Consider the following 20,032-nt stretch of genomic DNA (forward strand, 5'->3'; position numbering starts at 1 on the left):
AAAAAGAGGACAAGAGTATGATTCCATTTATAAAAAAGTCTAGAGAATGCACACTAAACCTTATGACAGAAGCAAATCTGTGTTTACCTGGGATGGGGGTGGGGAGTGGAAGTGAAATGTGAAAATGTGATGGGTTACAAAATTTGGCGGTGATGGAAATGTTTATTATCTTCATTGTGGTGGTGGTTCCATGTACGTGTGCATATGTCAATATTCATCAAATTGTACACTTTAAATATGTGCAGTTTTCATTTATACTTCAATAAAACTATAAAAGTAAAGTTGGAAACATAAATTTAAAGAACCAAGATACTGAAATTTGTATTTTGTTCATATTTTTGAGAAACGACTCTCTTTAAGTTTTAAAACCAGCATTTTAGAACTTATCTACGGAGAGCCACAGATTTAGTGCACTCATTGGGCTAGTGCATATAATGGTATACTTATGTGCTCTTTTCTGATAGAGAGCATAGAGGAAGAAAAGGAGAGAAAGAGAAGGAAAATTATGAAAAAGATAATTGAGGGTTTTAGGCTCTGTAAGATTAATCAAGACCCTTGTTGCAATTTATCTTCTTTTTGCTATTTTCCACCTGAACACTACCACAATGTGACCCATATAATTCTAAAAGATTTGTGTTCATTGTTTATATAGCCCATTTGTGAATACTTGGTACAAATAAAACAAACATAAAGGAAATATGCACGAGGCAGTATGTTGTAAGTTAAAGACTCCATCTTCTGAGGTTTTATGCTTATCTTTTCCCTTTTTAGTAAGTGACCAAGGTCTCATCGTTTTGAATTACAGTTGTTATTAAATTGATAGACAAAATAGTTTGCAGCATTTGCCTTGAGAAAGATTAGTCTATTACAGGAGTGCTTTGTGAAACTCAGTATCTGCTCCACTAGAAACATTTTAGGGAAGATAGCTCCAGGAATTTATTATGTGTCTCAACATTAATAATACTCCACAATGTAAGCACTCCTGTTTATTGATTTCACTCTGTAGATTTAGAGAAGTATCATCAGTAAGAACTGAGGAGTAGTTAATAGAATTACTGAGTGCTCTATAAATGGCATGGGTTGCTAACAAATTATGTAGTATTAGGACCATACATATTCTAAAATTATTCATTATATCCATGTTTTTACACCCCACAATTCCTATAACAGTGGTTTGAATGTCACTGGAATGCAACATAAGTCATGACTTCGAATTGCTTAATATATACAAAGTATTTCTTCTGAATCATAATTTTATAATTGTTAGATCAATGAAGGCAAAAAAAAAAAAAGGCTTTACATTTTTCTCCAGGAACATAGGTTTTGTCAAACTTATTTTCAGAAAATAAGTTTAACAAGTCTTTTAGAAGGCTTGTATCTTTTGTTACCTTTCCTTATGAGCTGTCTGTCCTTCAGTTTCCTGGTATTATGGCCTGTCACAGACACACTGAACTTGTTTTTCACCTTCATTAAGTGTTTGTGACTTTGGTGGATTCTCAACCTGGAAGCTGTAGATTATATTAAGGAACTCCTGGAATTCTAATGGGAATACCTTGAAAGGAGTAGGTTAGCCATTATCTTTCAAGAAAATCATTTAGAGAATACAAATGAATGATTAAATTACTTCCTCAAACCAATGGTGCATTCTTAACTGGAATCATATTATTATATTAATGTAAGGTTTCTAATTAGTTCAGATCCTGAATAATGAGCAAAGACCTCTAGTTTTACTACTACTTTTCCATGTATCATTTCCAGCTCTTCATATAGTAAATTTTACTTACCCTATAACATATGGTTATTTAAGTTATGTAATTAATACTGGAACTGATTTCTTGTCCTAATCACTGTTTTGTTACCCATTATAAAAGTACAAGATATCTTTTATGCTATTCAGTTTATTCCACTGCCTTCAGGCAAGACCTGATTAACCAAATGAGAATCCCATCTTTAAAGACTCTGGCAATTACATAATTGTCCTTGACAGTCAGGTCTGATTTTTGGTGATGATCTCTCTCAGAACTTTCTACTCTGCAACATTAGACTCTTTTCTTACACATGCCTCATTACAGTTGTAACTTTTTCACTATCCACAAAATTAAGGCTATGCAGAGATTAATAAGAATCTTTCTTTTTCAATAATAGGTCTTTTAAAATATTATCCTCAGAAGTCCTCTTTCTAATCCTTAATGTCTTCTGACACTTCTCTCTAAACATTTTTCAAATTTTCTTGTTTCTTTTAAGTGACAGAACTCAGAAGAAGATATGATAATCCAATATATCTAATTTATTGTGAGTATAATCCAGCTTCTACATGTTCTGCTTATATCTTTGTGCTTGTCTTAAACCTTTAAAATACACATCTCAGGGGCACCTGGGTGGCTTAATCGGTTAAGCATCAACTCTTGGTTTTGGCTCAGGTCATGATCTCATGGGTTGTGGGATCAAGCCCTGTGTAGGGCTCTGCTCTCAGCAGGGAGTCTGCTTGAGGATTCTCTCCCTCTGTCCCCAACCCCCCCAAATAAATAAATCTTTAAAATACGCATCTCAGCATTTGGATTTCTATCCATCATTATTCTCTCCTTTTTGGGGGCATATTTCCTTTAATTATTGCTCTGTGTATAATTTATTTTGCCTTCTTAAATTTGGTATCCTGATTTGTCCTGATTATCCTTAACTTATTTAGGATATAGACACTTATTAAGTTTTGAACCTGTTCTTTGAGGTGTTTTGTAAGATTAATTATTGAAAAATGAAAAACTCAAATAAATCCTGTTTGAAGGGAGTTTCATATACTTTATATGACTTATATATGTGCCAGTACAGGAAATGGTCTCTTATAGTTTGGATAAGTTTAAATGGACTATGGTTAGTTCGATGTCTTGCTTAGCCTATGGATTACCTGCTTGCTTGAGGAGAATAATATCATTAAAAACTATATTTTGTATTCATTTGGACTTATAAAGTTGTTTGGGTACATACCCATTGATCTCCCTTTTTACCAACTATAAACTGCCAGCATCTCTACTTTTATGTTATTTAGTGTACCTTTGATTTTCCTTGTTAAGGGCAAATTATGTGACTATGTTTTCATGAGAGTAATTGCTAGTGGAACAATGGTATTTTATTTTTAGATGATGGTTCAGTTGGTTAAAACTCTCAACATTTGGTATACTCACAGAAATGATTCAGAGAGAGATAAAAATGAATTCTATATTGTATCTGGTGAAAGTTTTTCAACTGTGGGCAAGTTATTACAAATTCTTTAGGGTGATGAATTAGCTCTTGCTCATTTAATGGAATGAATGCATTCTATGTGAATTCCATTTTTTCTTGGACTTCATTGATCAAATCAGAGATATGTCTCCCACTCATCCAGTTGCACTAGGCAGGTTGGAAACATTTTAGAAAGACATTAAGATGTGGTGTCAGATCTATAAGCTAAAGGAAATGTGAGTTGCATATTTACAATGATCTACCACTCAATACTTCTTAACTTTTTAAAATGAAAATTGTAGGATTATGTTTCATTATTTGAATTCTGCATCCATTTATTCAATAAGCATTAACTGAGTATCAACTATGTTCCTGGCAATGAAGCTTGAAAAACAACTTAAACCTAATCCCTCCCCTAGAAGTGTTCACATTTGAGCAGATCCAAAGCACTATCAGAGTATTGGCTCAGTCAGTCCCAGTGAGCACTTTTATTGGTCTATGGGTCAAACAAATAGCTACCAAATAAAGATCTTCCAAAAAAAAAAAAAAGTCTTGGGAGAACATTAAATGACAAAGGATGACAATATCTGAAATAAAAACTCCAAACTCAGTTTGTTGTCCATATAAGTAAAGGAGAGTTATGCTGGTTAAACAGTCTTTCTGGGCAAAGCAGACTATTGCTATAATATAGGGTTTTGGGGAAGAGTGGTAGCTAGCCCCCAGGATGCACCCAATGATCCATGCTTTTGTGGAACTATACATACTGTATCAGGGTTGGTCTTTGTTATCAGCGAATACAAGCAAAGTTATGGTATTTTACCTCTGAGGCTAGGTCATAAAGGTTTTTGTGGAAGATTTTGTGGCTCCTGCCTTACTCCCTCTTAGATAAGCTTCTCTGAGGAAAACTAGCTGCCAGGTGATAGAAGTCTTCAGCAGAACTGTTGAGAGGTCTTTGTGCTAATGAGTTGAAGGCATCTGCCTATAACCAGTGAGGAGTTGAGGTCTGTGTGAGTAATGGAACATGGAAGTGGAGCCTCTACCACATCAGTCCTTCAGATGACTGCAACCCCATGAGAGATCGTGGCCTAACCCACCTAGAAAATCCATTCCAATTCCTAACTCTCAGAAACTATGTGAAACAAAAACACAGTTTTAGGCTTCTAATTTGGGGATAATTTGTTACACAACATGCAAGTAGTGATTACTGGCTTTTAGCAGTGGAAGTGAAATGACATAAGATTTAGGGTATGGTTCTTCAGGAAAGACCAAGTTGCTGATTGGCCTTCAAACATGTGTTACTAGAGAGACTTTTGTTCATTAGTTAACTTTCAAAAGTAGGATCTCTCACCTACTGGTTGGTTTTCAGAAGTATGTTTCCTGAATTGAGCTATCCCTGTTTGATAAAACAGGTTTAAAACTTGTTCTGGGCATTATTTATCACTATGACTAGAGAATTATAATTGATTGGTTAAAGAGGATTACAAATATGTTGTAGTTTTAACTTATTACCATAGCTGTAGAACTGTTAGACTTTTCTTAAGAGGATGAGGAAATGTTATTCTCAATAAATAAGCACATAAAGAAAAAAATCAAGATTTCATGCTAATTGATATAACAAGCAATTAAGTATAATTGTGAGGCTAAGAAAAGGGAATGACTACATTGGGCAGTATGCAAGATGATTTTATAAAGATGATGACATATGAGTTGTTCTTACATCATGGGTTATAGTTACTAAGTAAAGAATAGAAGATAATGTTATAGGCAAAGGTCTTTCCCATGCTCTTCAGTTGTGGGAACTAATTTTGCTTTAGGAAATTCTTCCCCCCACCTTTACTGAATGGGAAGTCATCAGAGAGGGAGAAAAACCATGAGCGACTCTTAATTATAGTAAGCAAACTGAGGGTTGCTAGAGGTTTTGTTAATGTAGTTTATAACTGCATTATACACACACACTATAATCTCTCCTCATATGTTAATGATTATTCTAGGTAATAAATACATATTTTAAATATATAAGTAATATGTAAAATTAGAGATTAGAGTAACTTCTTATATGTTAAAGAGTATTTTAGGTAATAAATTCAACTTTAAAATGCAATAAAGAATTTGAAAGTTTGCATAAAAGTGTCTCTAGCCAGTCAAAATTGATATAACAAAGGAAATATATATATATATTTTTTTTTTATAACAAAGGAAATATATTAAAGCTCACAGAAGAGAGACTCACTCAATGCCCATTTACTCTTTTAAAAGTTTTTATTTTATTTTACTATGTTATGTTAATCACCATGCATTACATCATTTGTTTTTGATGTAGTGTTCCACTATTCATTGTTTGCGTATAACACCCAGTGCTCCATTCAATATGTGCCCTCTTTAATAGCCATCACCAGGCTAACCCATCCCCCCACCCCCTCCCCTCTAGAACCCTCTGTTTCTCAGAGTCCATAGTCTCTCATGGTTCGTCTCCCCCTCCGATGTCCCCCCCTTCATTTTTCCCTTCCTACTATCTTCTTCTTTTTTTTTTTTTTTTAAACATACACTGTATTATTTGTTTCAGAGGTACAGGTCTGTGATTTAACAGTCTTACACAATTCACAGAGCTTACCATAGCACATACCCTCCCCAATGTCTATCACCTAGCCACCCATCCCTCCCACCCCCCACCACTCCAGCAGCCCTCAGTTTGTTTCCTGAGATTAAGAATTCCTCATATCAGTGAAGTCATATAATACATGTCTTTCTCTGATTGACTTATTTCGCTCAGCATAATACCCTCCAGTTCCATCCACGTCGTTGCAAATGGCAAGATTTCATTCCTTTTGATGGCTGCATAATATTCCATTATATATATATATATATATATATATATATATATACCACTTCTTCTTTATCCATTCATCTGTCGATGGACACCTTGGCTCTTTCCATAGTTTGGCTATTGTGGACATTGCTGCTATAAACATCAGGGTGCATGTACCCCTTCAGATCACTACATTTGTATCTTTGGGGTAAATACCCTGTAGTGCAATTGCTGGGTCGTATGGTAGCTCTATTTTCAACTTTTTGAGGAACCTCCATACTGTTTTCCAGAGTGTATGCCCATTTACTCTTACTTCAGATACCAGAGAAAGCATATTCTTGTTTGTGAGAATTTCTCCCAGCATAATGGATCTCAGCTTTGTTAGACCATTTATTAGATGACATATAGGTTGAACCTCAATAGGGTTATACTAAGACACATAATTAAATTGTCACAAGTCAAAGACAAAATTAAAAATGGTAAGATCAACAGAGAAAAGAGGGAATTTACATACAAGAAGTTTCATCCCCTCCCCCTCATAAGATTTTTGGCAGATTTCTTAACAGAAACTTTTTAGGCTGAGAGAGAATGGGATGATTCAAAATATTGAAAGAAAAATAACTGTCAATCAAGAATTCTATACTTGATGAAGCAGTACTTCAGAAACAAAGGAGGGATAAAATCTTTCCCAAACAAGCAAAAACTGAGGGAGTTCATTACCACCAAGCCTGACTTATAAGAAATGCTAAAGGGAATTCTTTGAGTGGAAGTAAAAGAATGTAATTAACATCATAAAAACATAAAATAGTAGGGTAAATCTCAGTGGTAATGGTAAACATATTGTCATATTTAGATTCTATAATATGGTAATAGTAGTGTATAATTCAATTAAAACTTCAGCTTAAAAATTAAAAACAAAACAAAGCAAAAATAGAAAACCTAGAAGAAATAGATAAATTCCTAGAAGCACACACCTTTGCAAGACTGAATCACAAAGTAATAGAAAATCTGGATAGGCTGATTACAAGTAATAAAATTCAATCAGTAATGTAAAAGCTCATACAAACAAAAGACCAGGACCAGATGGCTTCATAGATGAATTCTACCAAACTTTAAAGAAAAGTTAGTAACTACCCTCAAATTATTGAAGAGGAATACTTCCAAACTCATTTTATGAGGCCAGCATTACCCTGATAACAAAACCTGACAAAGACACCACAAAAGGGGCGGGGGGGGGGGAGAGAAGAGTAAAGAAAAATACAGACCAATATTCCCAAAGAACATAGATGCAAAAATCTTCAATGAAATATTAGCAAACCAAATTCAACAATAGACTAAATTCATCATTCACCATGATCAAGTGGGATTTATTCTAGGGATGCAAGGATGGTTCAACTTCCACAGATCAATCAATGTGATACACTACATTAACAAAACAAAGAGTGGCTCAGTTGGTTAAGTCTGCCTTCAGCTCAGGTTGTGACCCCGGGGTCCAGGGATCAAGTCCTGCGTCGGGCTCCTTGCTCAGTGGGGAGCCTGCTTCTCCCTCTGCTTGCCACTCCCCTTGCTTGTGCAATCTCTCTCTCTCTCTGACAGATATATGAATAAAATCTTTAAATAAAAACAAACAAAAGGTGAAAATTATATTGTCTCATATTGATGCAGAATAAGCATTTTACAAAATTCAAAATACATGTAAGATAAAAACTCTCAAAGCATGTATAGAAGGAATATACCTTAACATAAGAAGGTCATATAGGACAGACTCACAGCTAATATCATAGTCAATGGTAAAAAGCTTAAAGCTTTTCCCCTAAGATCAGGAACTTCACAAGGATGCCTACACTGGCCACTTTAATTCAACATAATATTAGAAAGTCCTTGCCAGACAAGTAGACAAGAAAAAGAAACTAAAGGCATCCAAATTGGAAAAGAAGAAGTAAAATTCACTATTTGCAGAAGACATGATTCAATATGTAGAAAAATGTAAAGACTCCACCAAAAAACTATTTGATGAATAAATGAATTCACTAAAATTGCAGGATACAAAATTAACATACAAAAATCAGTTGCACTTCTATACACTAATAATAAGCTACCAGAGAAAGAAATTAAGAAAACAATCACATTTATAATTGCATCCAAAAGAATAAAATACCTAGGAATAAATTTAACCAAGGAGGTGAAAGACCTATACTATACTCAGAAAACTCCAAGATGTTGATGAAAGAAATCAAATACAACATAAATAAATGGAAAGATATTCAATGCTTATGGATTGGAAGAATTAATAGTGATAAAATGTTCATACTATCCAAAGAAATCTTCAGATTCAATGCAATCCCCATCAAAATACCAGTGCATTTTTTACAGAACTAGAACAAAGAACCCCAAAATTTGTATGGAACCACAAAAGACCCCAAATAGACAAAGCAATATTGAGAAAGAAGAACAAAGCTGGAGGTAAAACACCCTGAATTTCAAACAGCACTACAAGTCTATCTTAATCAAAACAGTATGGTTCTGGTATGAAAACAGATGCATACATCAATGGAATAGAATAGAGGGCTTAGAAATAAACTCATGTACAAATGGTCAATTAACCTATGACAATAGAGGCAAGAATATATAATGGAGAAAAGAGGGTCTCTTCAATAAATGGTGTTGGGAAAACTGGGCAGCAACATGTAAAAGAATGGAACTGGATCACTATCTTACACCACATACAAAAATTAATTCAAAATGAATTGAAGACTTGAATGTAAAACCTGAAGCCATAAAACTCCTAAAAGAAAACATAGCCAGAAGGGAGGTGCATGGGAGGATGAGTTAAATAGGTGCTGAGGATTAAGGAGTACCGGGAGTTGTATGGAAGTGTTGAATTACTACATTGTACACCTGAAACTAATAAACTAATGTACTATGTTAACTAACTAGAATTTAAATAAAAACTAAAAAAAAGGAAAGAAAGAACAAAGAACACAGAGGCATGGGGTGGGGGTAGGGGGAATTGGAGGAAGGTGGTCAAAAGGCATAAACTTCCAATTAGAAGATAAATAACTACTGGGGATGTAATGTACAACATGATTACTATAGCTAACACAGCTATATGATATATAGGAAATTTGTTAAGAGAGTAAATCCTAAGAGTTCTCATCACAAGGAGGAAATTGTTTTCCTTGTTTTTCCTTTTCTTCTTTCTTTTCTTTTACTGTATTTATATCAGAAGATGGATATTAGCTAAATCTATTATGGTAATCATTTCACAATGTATGTAAATCAATCCATCATGCTGTATGCCTTAAACTTATATGGTGATACATGTAAATTATTTCTCAATAAAACCAGTAAAAAATAAATGTGATTTTCTTCCATAACGTTATAGCAGAATATTTGAAATTTGTGCAGGATATTGGACATTTCTTTGTTGTACATACTGTGTCATTTATTGAAGGAAATAATGTATCCCAGGCCTTACCCAATACAAGCTAGTTTATCTCCTCCCAATCATTATGATAACCGATACCACATCCTCAAAGTTCCAAAATATTCCCTAAGAGAGGTTTCATACTTGGTAAGATCCTCTGTGCTAAAAATAAATACATAAATAATTATATGTATGCATGTGTGTATATACATATATGTACAGACACTCAGATCTTGTTATATGTAATTTATAAAAGAAATATATATATATAATATTTTAAAACTGAAAACCAATTGTAATTTTAGTTTGTTGAGTGAGGGGTAAATAGGGTTGAACAGCTTAGCAGTTTGTGGCATCTACTGATTGTTATGATGGTAAAACAACATTTAATGTCATATTAATTCATATTTATTTATTTTGTACTCTTCATTTTCATAAAGATTTATTCATTTATTTTATTTTATTTTAAAGATTTTATTTATTTATTTGACAGAGAGAATGAGAGAGAGAGCACATGAGAGGGGGGAGGGTCAGAGGCAGAAGCAGACTCCCTGCCGAGCAGGGAGCCCGATGCGGGACTCGATCCAGGGACTCCAGGATCATGACCTGAGCCGAAGGCAGTCGCTTAACCAACTGAGCCACCCAGGCGCCCCTATTCATTTATTTTAGAGAGAGGGAACATGAGAGGGGGGAGGGGCAGAGGGAGAGGGAGGGGCAGAATCTTAAGCAGACTCCATACTGACCAGAGAGCCTATCGTGGAGCTCAATTTTACAACCCTGAGATCACTACCTGAGCCAAAACCAAGAGTCGGACACTTAGCCGACTGAGCCACCCAGGTGTCCCCATTTTGTACTGTTTAAATAAGACTAAGAACTATACATTTTATATTATTTCTCATTTCATCTTCATAATCTATATAATAGTTGTTTTTATTGAACTCATTTTACAGAGGACACATAGCTTAGAACGCCTAAATAGCTTGCCTTAAATCATCCAGCTACTGGGGCGTGCCACCAGGATTTCAGCTCAGACATTCTAAACCTAAGCAAGCACTTACCACCTTACTATACTGCAGTAAATGTGGTGATTTATTTTGAATCATCAAGAAAATATTAAATTATGATTATTCTTTCAGAATTCAGATATATAATAATTTATCTTAAAGAAATCATGTGTTATAGATGTATGTATGATAGTAATTACAATTTTGCGATTACTGCACATGTTGAAACGATGTAAAGTCCCAGTTAATAGGGGAATGGTTAAATATACTGTGGTTCATGAATAAAATAGAGTGCTATATTACCATTAAAATTATGTTACTATTTACTTACAGGGAAATAAAAAAATACATTTTATAATAGAATGATATGTATATTATATATACATGGTTGCATCAATTGAATGTAAAAATATGCAAATTTTAATCTCATATTGCGTTAATCAAGTGGACCTTAACTATTCTAGTATGCCTGAATTTTCTAATTTTTCTATACATTTTACACATTTTACTGTACATTTCTTGCTTAACAATAATCAAAAAATTATTAGGGACTTGGAAAATATCATTTTGAACTTCCATATGCAAGCTATATTCTTTATATTAAAAATCAAAAAGTTTTGTCTATGTTACATTGTTTTTCTTTTTTTTTAAAAAAGATTTTATTTATTTATTTGACAGAGAGAGGCACAGCGAGAGAGGGAACACAAGCAGGGGGAATGGGAGAGGGAGAAGCAGGCTTCCCGCGGAGCAGGGAGCCCGATGCGGGGCTCGACCCCAGGACCCTGGGATCATGACCTGAGCTGAAGGCAGACACTTAACGACTGAGCCACCCAGGCGCCCTTACATTGTTTTTCAATGATAAATTTATCTTTATATTATTTTGATTTTGCTGTGTTGAACTATAGTGTAAAGAATATTTATCATATAAAAATAAAATACAGCATTTCAAATAATGGAGAAATGAATGAAACCATTTTCCAATTTTATTTTACAAAACCATTTAAATGGTTTTGTATTTAAAACTACATTTCAGGTGTGAAGATATAATACCTCTTTGAAACATCTCTTCCTCTGATAGTTCTATAAGCTTTTGAGAACACACTCTATTTAATTATCCTTATTCCCACTTAGCACATAGTAGGCATTTATGCATTAACTATTTGTTATATGAATCATACATAAAGTATCCCTATAGCATTTGAGCTCTTGTTTTTCATGTTAAAGGTAAATACTTTTTTCCATCAGTATATTAAAGTTACTTTTGTTTACTCTTTCCGGATTCCTTCGAGGATTACTGTAACATGTTACGGTTATACTAGAGTGCAGCACAAAGGGGCGCCTGGGTGGCTCAGTTGGTTAAGCGACTGCCTTCGGCTCAGGTCATGATCCTGGTCCTGGAGTCCCAGGATCGAGTCCTGCATCAGGCTTCCTGCTAAGCAGGGAGTCTGCTTCTCCCTGACCCTCGTGCTCTCTCTCTTTCATTCTCTCTCTCTCTCTCAAATAAATAAAATCTTAAAAAAAAACAAAAAAACAAAAACTGAACCAGCCAGGTGGCCCGGGGGGGGGGGGGGGGGGGGAAAAATCTCTATACTCTAGTGCAGCACAGTTCTTTAATATTTAAACTTTTTATTAATAAATAAAATATAATTTAACCATAATGGAGGCAAAAATCCAAGGTAATAAGAGCATATTCAGTCACTCCACAAATCCTTATTGAGTGCCTTTATTGAGTACTCTGTGATAGACATGAGGAGAATTCAAAAGTAAATAAAACAGCCTTCCTCTTGTATTTATGATTTAGGCTGGGGAAGTGATACCAATACATAATTAACTACAGTAGAAGATATAAAGTGATGAGAGATGTAAAACAATTGCATATTGTGTTCTCACTTGTTCTGCTAAGCAGGCTTGAGAGTTTGGGCATAGTAAGGGTTTTGCAAAAGAGAGGATCATAAGCCCTGATGCAGAGACTTGGGATGTCTTGGGAGAACTGTCAGGATGCCTTTTAAATTATTTCACACTCACAGGAAAAGAGTGCTCTCAAGTAATGCATTGATAGTATGCTTAACTGGCCCTTCCAAAATAATTTTAAATAGTGCACTTGTTTATTAAGGAGTAAGCATTGCTCCATTATATTAGTGATCAACCATAGTGTCCTAGACATTGATATTTTTATGTATGAACTTAATATAAAGATGAATTACACATAACTTGCAAAATTGTGAAAAAGGAAAATATTACTGCGAGTAATTATTATTTTGGAGTATTTTCTTCCAGTATTTTGTAAAACCACTTGTAACTAGAATATTTAAGCCCTGGAAAGGACATTACATGTCATTTTGCTAATTCCCTTTTCATCTTTTTTTAAAGATTTTATTTATTTATTTGAGAGAGAGGTAGTGAGAGAAAGAGAGCACAAGCAGGGGGGAGAGGGAGAGCAGGCTTCCTGCTGAGCAAGGAGCCCAATGCGGGGCTCGATCCCAGGACCCTGGGATCACGACCTGAGCCGAAGGCAGACGCTTCACTGACCGAGCCACCCAGGTGCCCCTCCCTTTTCATTTTTACAGGGAGCCAGCTAGGAGGTATTGGAAAAGAATCATTTGAATTGAGCAGAGGGCACAGAGGCTAAGTGGCTAGTTCAAGGTCATCACCTTAATTATAAATGTGATGATGATTCAGGTTCAGTGCCTCATCCAGCCCATTGCTGTCCATTCTCCACCACCACATACACATGCTCCCCAACTCATCCTGGCTTTTTATGAAAAGTAATTTTTCTGGACAAAGTAAGCATTACCACATCTGTCTTTGTACTAGTCTTTATTTTTCTCCCTGTTTTTCTCAAGCTTAAAAATTGGCTGCTAGTTTTGTCCTTTGAATATTTTCTAAAGCAAAAACCAAAAACAGTATCACTCACTCCTCTTTCTGCTCTGTCTTCAGAATGGAGGTGAGGCAAAGGCCTGGGGCCGGGGTAGCCTGGCGCTGTAAAAGCTCTTGCCTGTGGACACGTTGGGTTCCAACCTTTCTGAAAGGCTCTGACCATGCAGTTTTGGCCTGTCAAATCTTATTTTGCATGGCTATTTTTAGCTCTCTTCCTTTCCTTTTCCAACTACACATATTAAAGAGTAAGAAATAGTACTTCATCATGAAACCTCACATGAGACAGAAACTGATCCTTATTAGATGTAAACTTCGTTTAAGCTGAAAATTATTTAATATCCCTAGGGTAGAGTAATGACTTTTCCACCTAAGACTGAAGTATAGTGAGGTAAAAATGTTTTCCAACAATACTTTGGAATTTTTATAATTGTCCTCTGTATTGTTTGACTGTCAGTTAAATTAGAACATTTGATAATTGTAGGGAGCTGATAAGACTTTCTATTAAAGGTATGTCATTATGTTAATCTCAGTTCAAATATAGTTTGCCTGAACCCTGTTTTGATTATATAATATTAGAATAAATTAACCCATTAAATAAGCTTACCCTGGGACATTTTAAATGCTTTTAATGTTTTTTTTTTTAAAGATTTTATTCATTTATTAATGAGAGACAGAGAGAGAGAGAGAAGCAGAGGGAGAAGCAGGCTCCCAAGGAGCAGGGAGCCCGATGTGGGACTCGATCCCAGGACCCTGGGACCATGACCTGAGCCGAAGGCAGACGCTTAACCATCTGAGCCACCCAGGCGCCCTAAATGCTTTTAATGTTAACATTAATTTAAACAAGTATGTAAATCATGTACTGAAACTATTGTTGTCTTTCCCTCTTAGAGTCTTTAAAGTTTGCAACAGATATTTCTATATAAATATAGATAATTTAGACTTAAAATCAACTGGTGAATACAATTTATTTGGCTTATAACTGCATATTGTGTGGAAGTAGTGAGTGAAGAATTAAAAAAAATGTAGAGGCTCCAAGGTTTCATTTGATATGAAAACACCTGCATACTGGAGTTATTTAAGAAATACATTGACATCTGTTTTTACAAACCACTTATAATTTTATTTAAAAAACAATCTTTGTGGCATGTTGCAAATAATAGCGCTCTTTCAACAATTTTAACTGTACTTCCTTTATTCATTCATGGGAAGGACTCAGTGACATGAGTACCACATACATGCTTTTAAATATTCACATCACAATTATATACTGTCCATTTTTTGGTGTTCTGGTCTGCTTCCTTTTTTTCAGAGTAAGTTTGACAGACGTCTATGCAAAAAAAAAAAAAAATGAATGATGCCATCTTACCCTATTTAAAGGAAAGGCTCAAAACTTCATTTATTCGTGCATTCGATGAATATTCTGAAGTGCATTCTATGGTACTATGTACTAGGAACCTGTAGCAATGAAGAGACATAACAGAGTCATAGAGTAGGCTGAACAGAGTGGATTTCTTTCTAGCCAATATGTAGGTGGACTCTTAGGACCTCTGAACTAAACAATACGCAAAGTACATCATGTTTTGGCATAAAACATTTGTGCCTTTCATGATTACACATACTAATCTCCACCTTAAGTCTGTCTAATGGGCACTTGAAAGAGATTTTAAGAGTAAAATTTAAAGGCAGAAGAGGGAAAAGTGTGGAGGAGATGAGTAGGAGAGGAATTTTATAGTAGATGCTGGTGCCTGATTATTTACAAAAACATCACTGTACATTGTCATGGGTATGAACAGAAGTTTAGAGAACTATTTCTATCTTTAAAAAAAGTGCTTATGTAATGTACAACCTGTGTATGTTAGTAGTAAAATAGTTCTGCCACATGGTAGAATATACTGAGATGTGTTCTTCCACATTCATGTTTTAAGAATAACATAGTCTTTGTGGTTTTGGTTTCTGGCTTTAAGTTTGAGGTTAATCAGAATTCTTCAAATCAACATCTGTGCTCTAGACACTATATTATTAGGAAGCAAAAAGAAAAATAATTACATTTCACATGCACTGAATGTTTCCTATATGAAAATCACTGTACTAAGTGATTTGCCTAAATTTATATAAGCAATATTATTTAATTCTCATAGAAATCCAATGAACCACATGCCTAAGAACAATGATTCACAGAGAGGCAATGTACCTAAAATATACAACTAGAAAGTGGTAGAGTTTTGACATGAAACCAGCTCATGGTTCCTGACTTTTCAGCCCTTGATTTCTAAATAAAGTGATGTAGGATATTAAACATATAACCTAAAAAAAATAGATCAGAATAAAAGATTCAAACAACAGTTTCAAAACAAAGCCAAGGGGTGCCTGGGTAGGGATATCCATTCAGCATCCAACTTTTGGTGCGGCTCAGATCTTGATCTCAGGGTCCTGGGATCAAGCCCCACATCAGGCTCTGTGCTCTACAGCACAGAGTCTGCTTGGGATTTTCTCTCCCTCTCCCTTTACCCCCTCCTTCCCTGCCACCTCACTCATGTGCACTCTCTTTCTGAAATAAATAAATACAAGGCCAACACACAATTATTTGGATGGTAATCCTTGTATATTGTGAATAGACATAATACTTTTATTTGCAGTGTTAAGTCTTGGTAATTAAAAAAATCTTTTTTTGGTGGGGGGACAAAATTAGTTCTTATGGGCCAATACCAATGACAAAGTTACATTTTATTGATTTTTTTAAAGAAGAATGTAATATTGGCTTATTACCAAAAACTTTTTAAAAATTAGAAAGGATAGGGGCGCCTGGGTGGCTCAGTCGTTAAGCGTCTGCCTTCGGCTCAGGTCGTGATCCCAGGTCCTGGGATCGAGCCCCGCATCGGGCTCCCTGCTCAGCGGGAAGCCTGCTTCTCCCTCTCCCACTCCCCCTGCTTGTGTTCCCTCTCTCTCTGTGTCTCTCTCTGTCAAATAAATAAAATCTTTAAAAAAATAAAAATTAGAAAGGATAAAGAGAAAAAGTTATTCTTCTACTCAACAAATATTTATTGAACCCTTAATATCACCTATAAAATATGCCACCAAGAGATAACTGTCATAAAGTTTTTGCTGTATTTTCATGTTTTGCTTTAAAAAAAAATATACTTAGAGGCACCTGGGTGGCTCAATGGGTTAAGCATCTGCCTTCGGCTCAGGTCATGATCCCGAAGTCCTGGGATCTATTCCCACATCAGGCTCCCTGCTCATTGGGGAGTTTGCTTCTCCCTCTGCCCTTCACTTTGCTCGTGCTCTCTCTCTCAAATAAATAAATAAATAAATAAAATCTTCTAAAAAATATACTTAGTCCCCCTTTTCCCAGGGGGGATACATTTCAAGATCCTCAGTGGATGCCTGAAACCACAGGTAGTACCAAACCCTATATATACTGTTTTTTCCTATACATATTTATCTGTGAAGTTTAATTGATAAGTTAGACACAGTAAGAGATTAACAACAATAACTAATAACAAAATAGGATAACAATATACTATAATAAAAGCTATGTGAGTGTGGTCTGTTTCCATTGCTCTCAAAATAACTTACTTTACGCTTTGAGATGCTAAAATGTGTAACTGATGAGATGAGGTGAGGTGAATGACGTAGGCGTAGGGTTAAGGTACTGTTGACCTTCTGCAATACATCAGAAGGATTATCTGCTTCCAGACCACAGTTAACTGCAGGTAACTGAAACTACACAAAATGAAGCTGCAGATAAGGGGTGATTACTGTAATTTTAATAATAAGGTGTGTATAAATTATACATGCACACAGGACTTTTAAAATCAGTTTTTCGGGTTATAAAAATAACACCTTCTCATTGTGGAAAATGTAGAAAATGCATTTACAAATAACTAGAATACTCTGTTAATTTTTGTGTATTTTTATTGTATCATGATTTATAAGACATAGTAAAATGTCTTCATATTTTAATAAAGTTAAACACATCTGTATATATTGATTTTTATCATAGTTAAGCCAGGAATATTCACATGTCTGAATGGAAGATGATAATGAAGAAAGCAATGGAAAGATACTGTTAGCTATGGGACAGTGTAGTAAGATTTCTTGATTGAACAATTGAGTGATTTGGGTCATTCAACATGAGTCTAAAAGAGGCAAAAGAGCATCAGTCACAATTCTCTATATAAGAAAATGGCCAGTCTCTTTCTCTATGCTCCTTTATGTTCAAGGAAAAAAAATAGTAATACAGCACAGTATCCAACTGTGTAAACTGTTTAGCCATTTCGCGAAGTTCTAGAAGCTAAGAGAACTCATCATTGCCTATGCTAAGCTCAAGTGTCTATAGTTAATGACACTCACTCATCCCACAAATCCAAATTACTATTGATATACTCCCACAATCTTAAAGTTTCTATTTCTGCAAACTTCAAAGTACCTTCAATAAAAAAAAAAAAAAAAAAAAAAAGGAAAAAAGGAAACAGGGAATGCTTTCTTAGCATTTGGCATCTGAACATATCCCCAGGAGCTTAGAACAGTCTGGCCTAAAGGGTGAGTCACCAGAAAAGAGACTGTAAAGTGTCTGTCTCTCCTGTAGAGCAGAGATGGGATGATTCAACTGTACAAGGTTAAGTATTAGATTGTGGATGTCGAGCCTAACGGGTTTTATGTACCAATCTGTGACACATCCATCAAAAGTATCCACTGCAATGTCTGATGAATTATGTTTCTAATTTAGTCACATTAGAAGATTGCTAAATTAAATTCCAGTGGACTGAAGCTAACAGAATCAGCAATGCCCAGAAATATCGTCAGGTAGGACCAGTTCCAGTGGAACCAAAGTTAGACACAGTAAGAGATTAACAACCAAAGTGCCCAGAATGAGGAGGCGGCCGGTGCTGAGTCCCACTGGCATTTCCCAGGTGCAGGGAGAGGAGCATTGAGCTATGCGGGGAGTCTAGCTCCACGTTTTAGGGAGAAACCTAGAAGATCTTAGCAATCATCAGCCTGATCAGAAATTCCACCTAAATTGTGGATTGAAGGATGTGGCATAAGAAGCATATTTCCAAGACAGGGGAAGCAGCAAAACCAGGAACATTGCTAGGGAAAAAGTCAGATCAGGCTCCATGAGTGTTCTGACAATATGTTATCCAACAAGACCCTTGATTTTGGGCTCTGAACTGAATAAGGAAAAACCTATAATTCACAACTTTTCCAGTCTTGAGTTTTTTGATTACTCTTTCCATCTGCTGAAGTCTGTCTGAAGTAATTTGAAAATTAAGTCCTCACATAACCAGTGAAAGTCTTTCTGTCCCCGTCATAAAACTAGGATACATAAGGAAACACCTAGGTCAATATCTTTTCCCGCAAAAGCCTACAGCAATCCCTCAGTTATCTTATTCGCTTAGAAAACTTTTTATTCCAGAGATTTTCGACATAAACTGTTATGGAGAGAATTGCCTAGTGAACCTCACCACCACCCATCTTCATCACTTATCAGGATCTTTGCAGGGTTTCAGAATGCTCCTTGCTCTCTCTCCGCTTTCTTCATTCTTGTTCAAGTTACGTTCTTTCTAGTCTGGATCACTGAAAGTCTCTTAATAATCTTCTTCTTGCCCACCCAACAGTCTGTTTTCCGCACAAAGTCAAAATAGTCTATTCTATGTAAAATCTGGGATGCTTATCAAGGCCTAGGAGGCCTTTCTGATCTGTCCCTGGCCTGCCTCTCTCATCTCTATCACACCACTCATCCCAGGCTCACCGGTCTTCTTTCTTTTGTCTAACTCCATCAAAATCATACCACTTTAAGGCTTTACACTACCTGTTTCCTTCTCCTGTGAAGCTCTGACCCCAGATCTTTGCAAACCTGGTTTTTCTTGATAATTAGGTCTCAGTTCAGATGTCACCTCTTTAAGGAAGTCTTCTTAACCAACCAATCAAAAATGTCCTGCTTCATGCCTTCCAGTCTCTCTCAAGTGTGAGTTGCTTTGTTTTCATCATGTCTTTTGTCACTGTGTAATATTATATTACTTCTCTGTTTATGATGCTACTCTGACCTCCAGAACTACGGCTCCAAGACAGCTAGAAACCTTGCCCCTATGTTCACAGCGGTAGCCCACACTTCTAGCCAAGTAGTTAGCTCTGGCTGCACGTTAGAATCACTTGGGCAGCACTGGATAATACAGTCTGGGGTGGGGCCCAGGCATCACTTATTTAATTCAGACCTCACAGGTGATTTTAATGCTTACAAGAGATTCTAGTGCCTTATGAAAACACCTGGCACGTCATAAGATACTAAATAACCTTTCATTTAAACCAATGAAGACTCAGCTCCTACTTTACAGACACCATGTACCAAAATATCCAAGAATTTCATTTTGAATACGGCAGTAGATAATTTATCAGGAATATGTTTTCCTCTGAGAATTCAGGACTTTGGTTTTGCAGTATTTATTGGTAGACAGAGACAGAGTGATTATGTTTCCTGTTTTTTTCATCCCTGGATGAGGAAATATCTGTCTGGTGCTAGTGCTAACCATTTGTTTATGGGTCAGATCCGGTCAATCATCTGACTGGGAGGCTTCTAAACTAACTTTACTAGCAGGTTCTTACCCAGGCCAGCAGTCTTACTACCCAGCTCTCGGACTCTTCCCTGGAGGAGTTTGTGAGAAGCTACCCTTGCAGGATTTACTACTGTTTTACCTATGGCCT

General features: G+C 35.8%; 1 protein-coding gene across 1 annotated transcript in view; it reads left to right on the forward strand.

Annotated features, from left to right (window-relative positions):
- LOC118022253 (IQ domain-containing protein M-like) overlaps positions 1-20,032 on the forward strand; it is a 294,421-nt gene that overhangs the window by 128,736 nt on the left and 145,653 nt on the right. Inside the window, exon 5 of the mRNA XM_035022934.1 lies at positions 2,245-2,292. Within this exon, the coding sequence (XP_034878825.1) occupies positions 2,245-2,292 (48 nt within the window). The remainder of the gene's footprint in view (positions 1-2,244; positions 2,293-20,032) is intronic.

This window comes from Mirounga leonina, unplaced genomic scaffold, assembly GCF_011800145.1.
Source record: "Mirounga leonina isolate KUSES-001 unplaced genomic scaffold, KU_Mleo_1.0 Mir_176, whole genome shotgun sequence".
In the NCBI taxonomy this organism is placed as follows: domain Eukaryota; kingdom Metazoa; phylum Chordata; class Mammalia; order Carnivora; family Phocidae; genus Mirounga; species Mirounga leonina.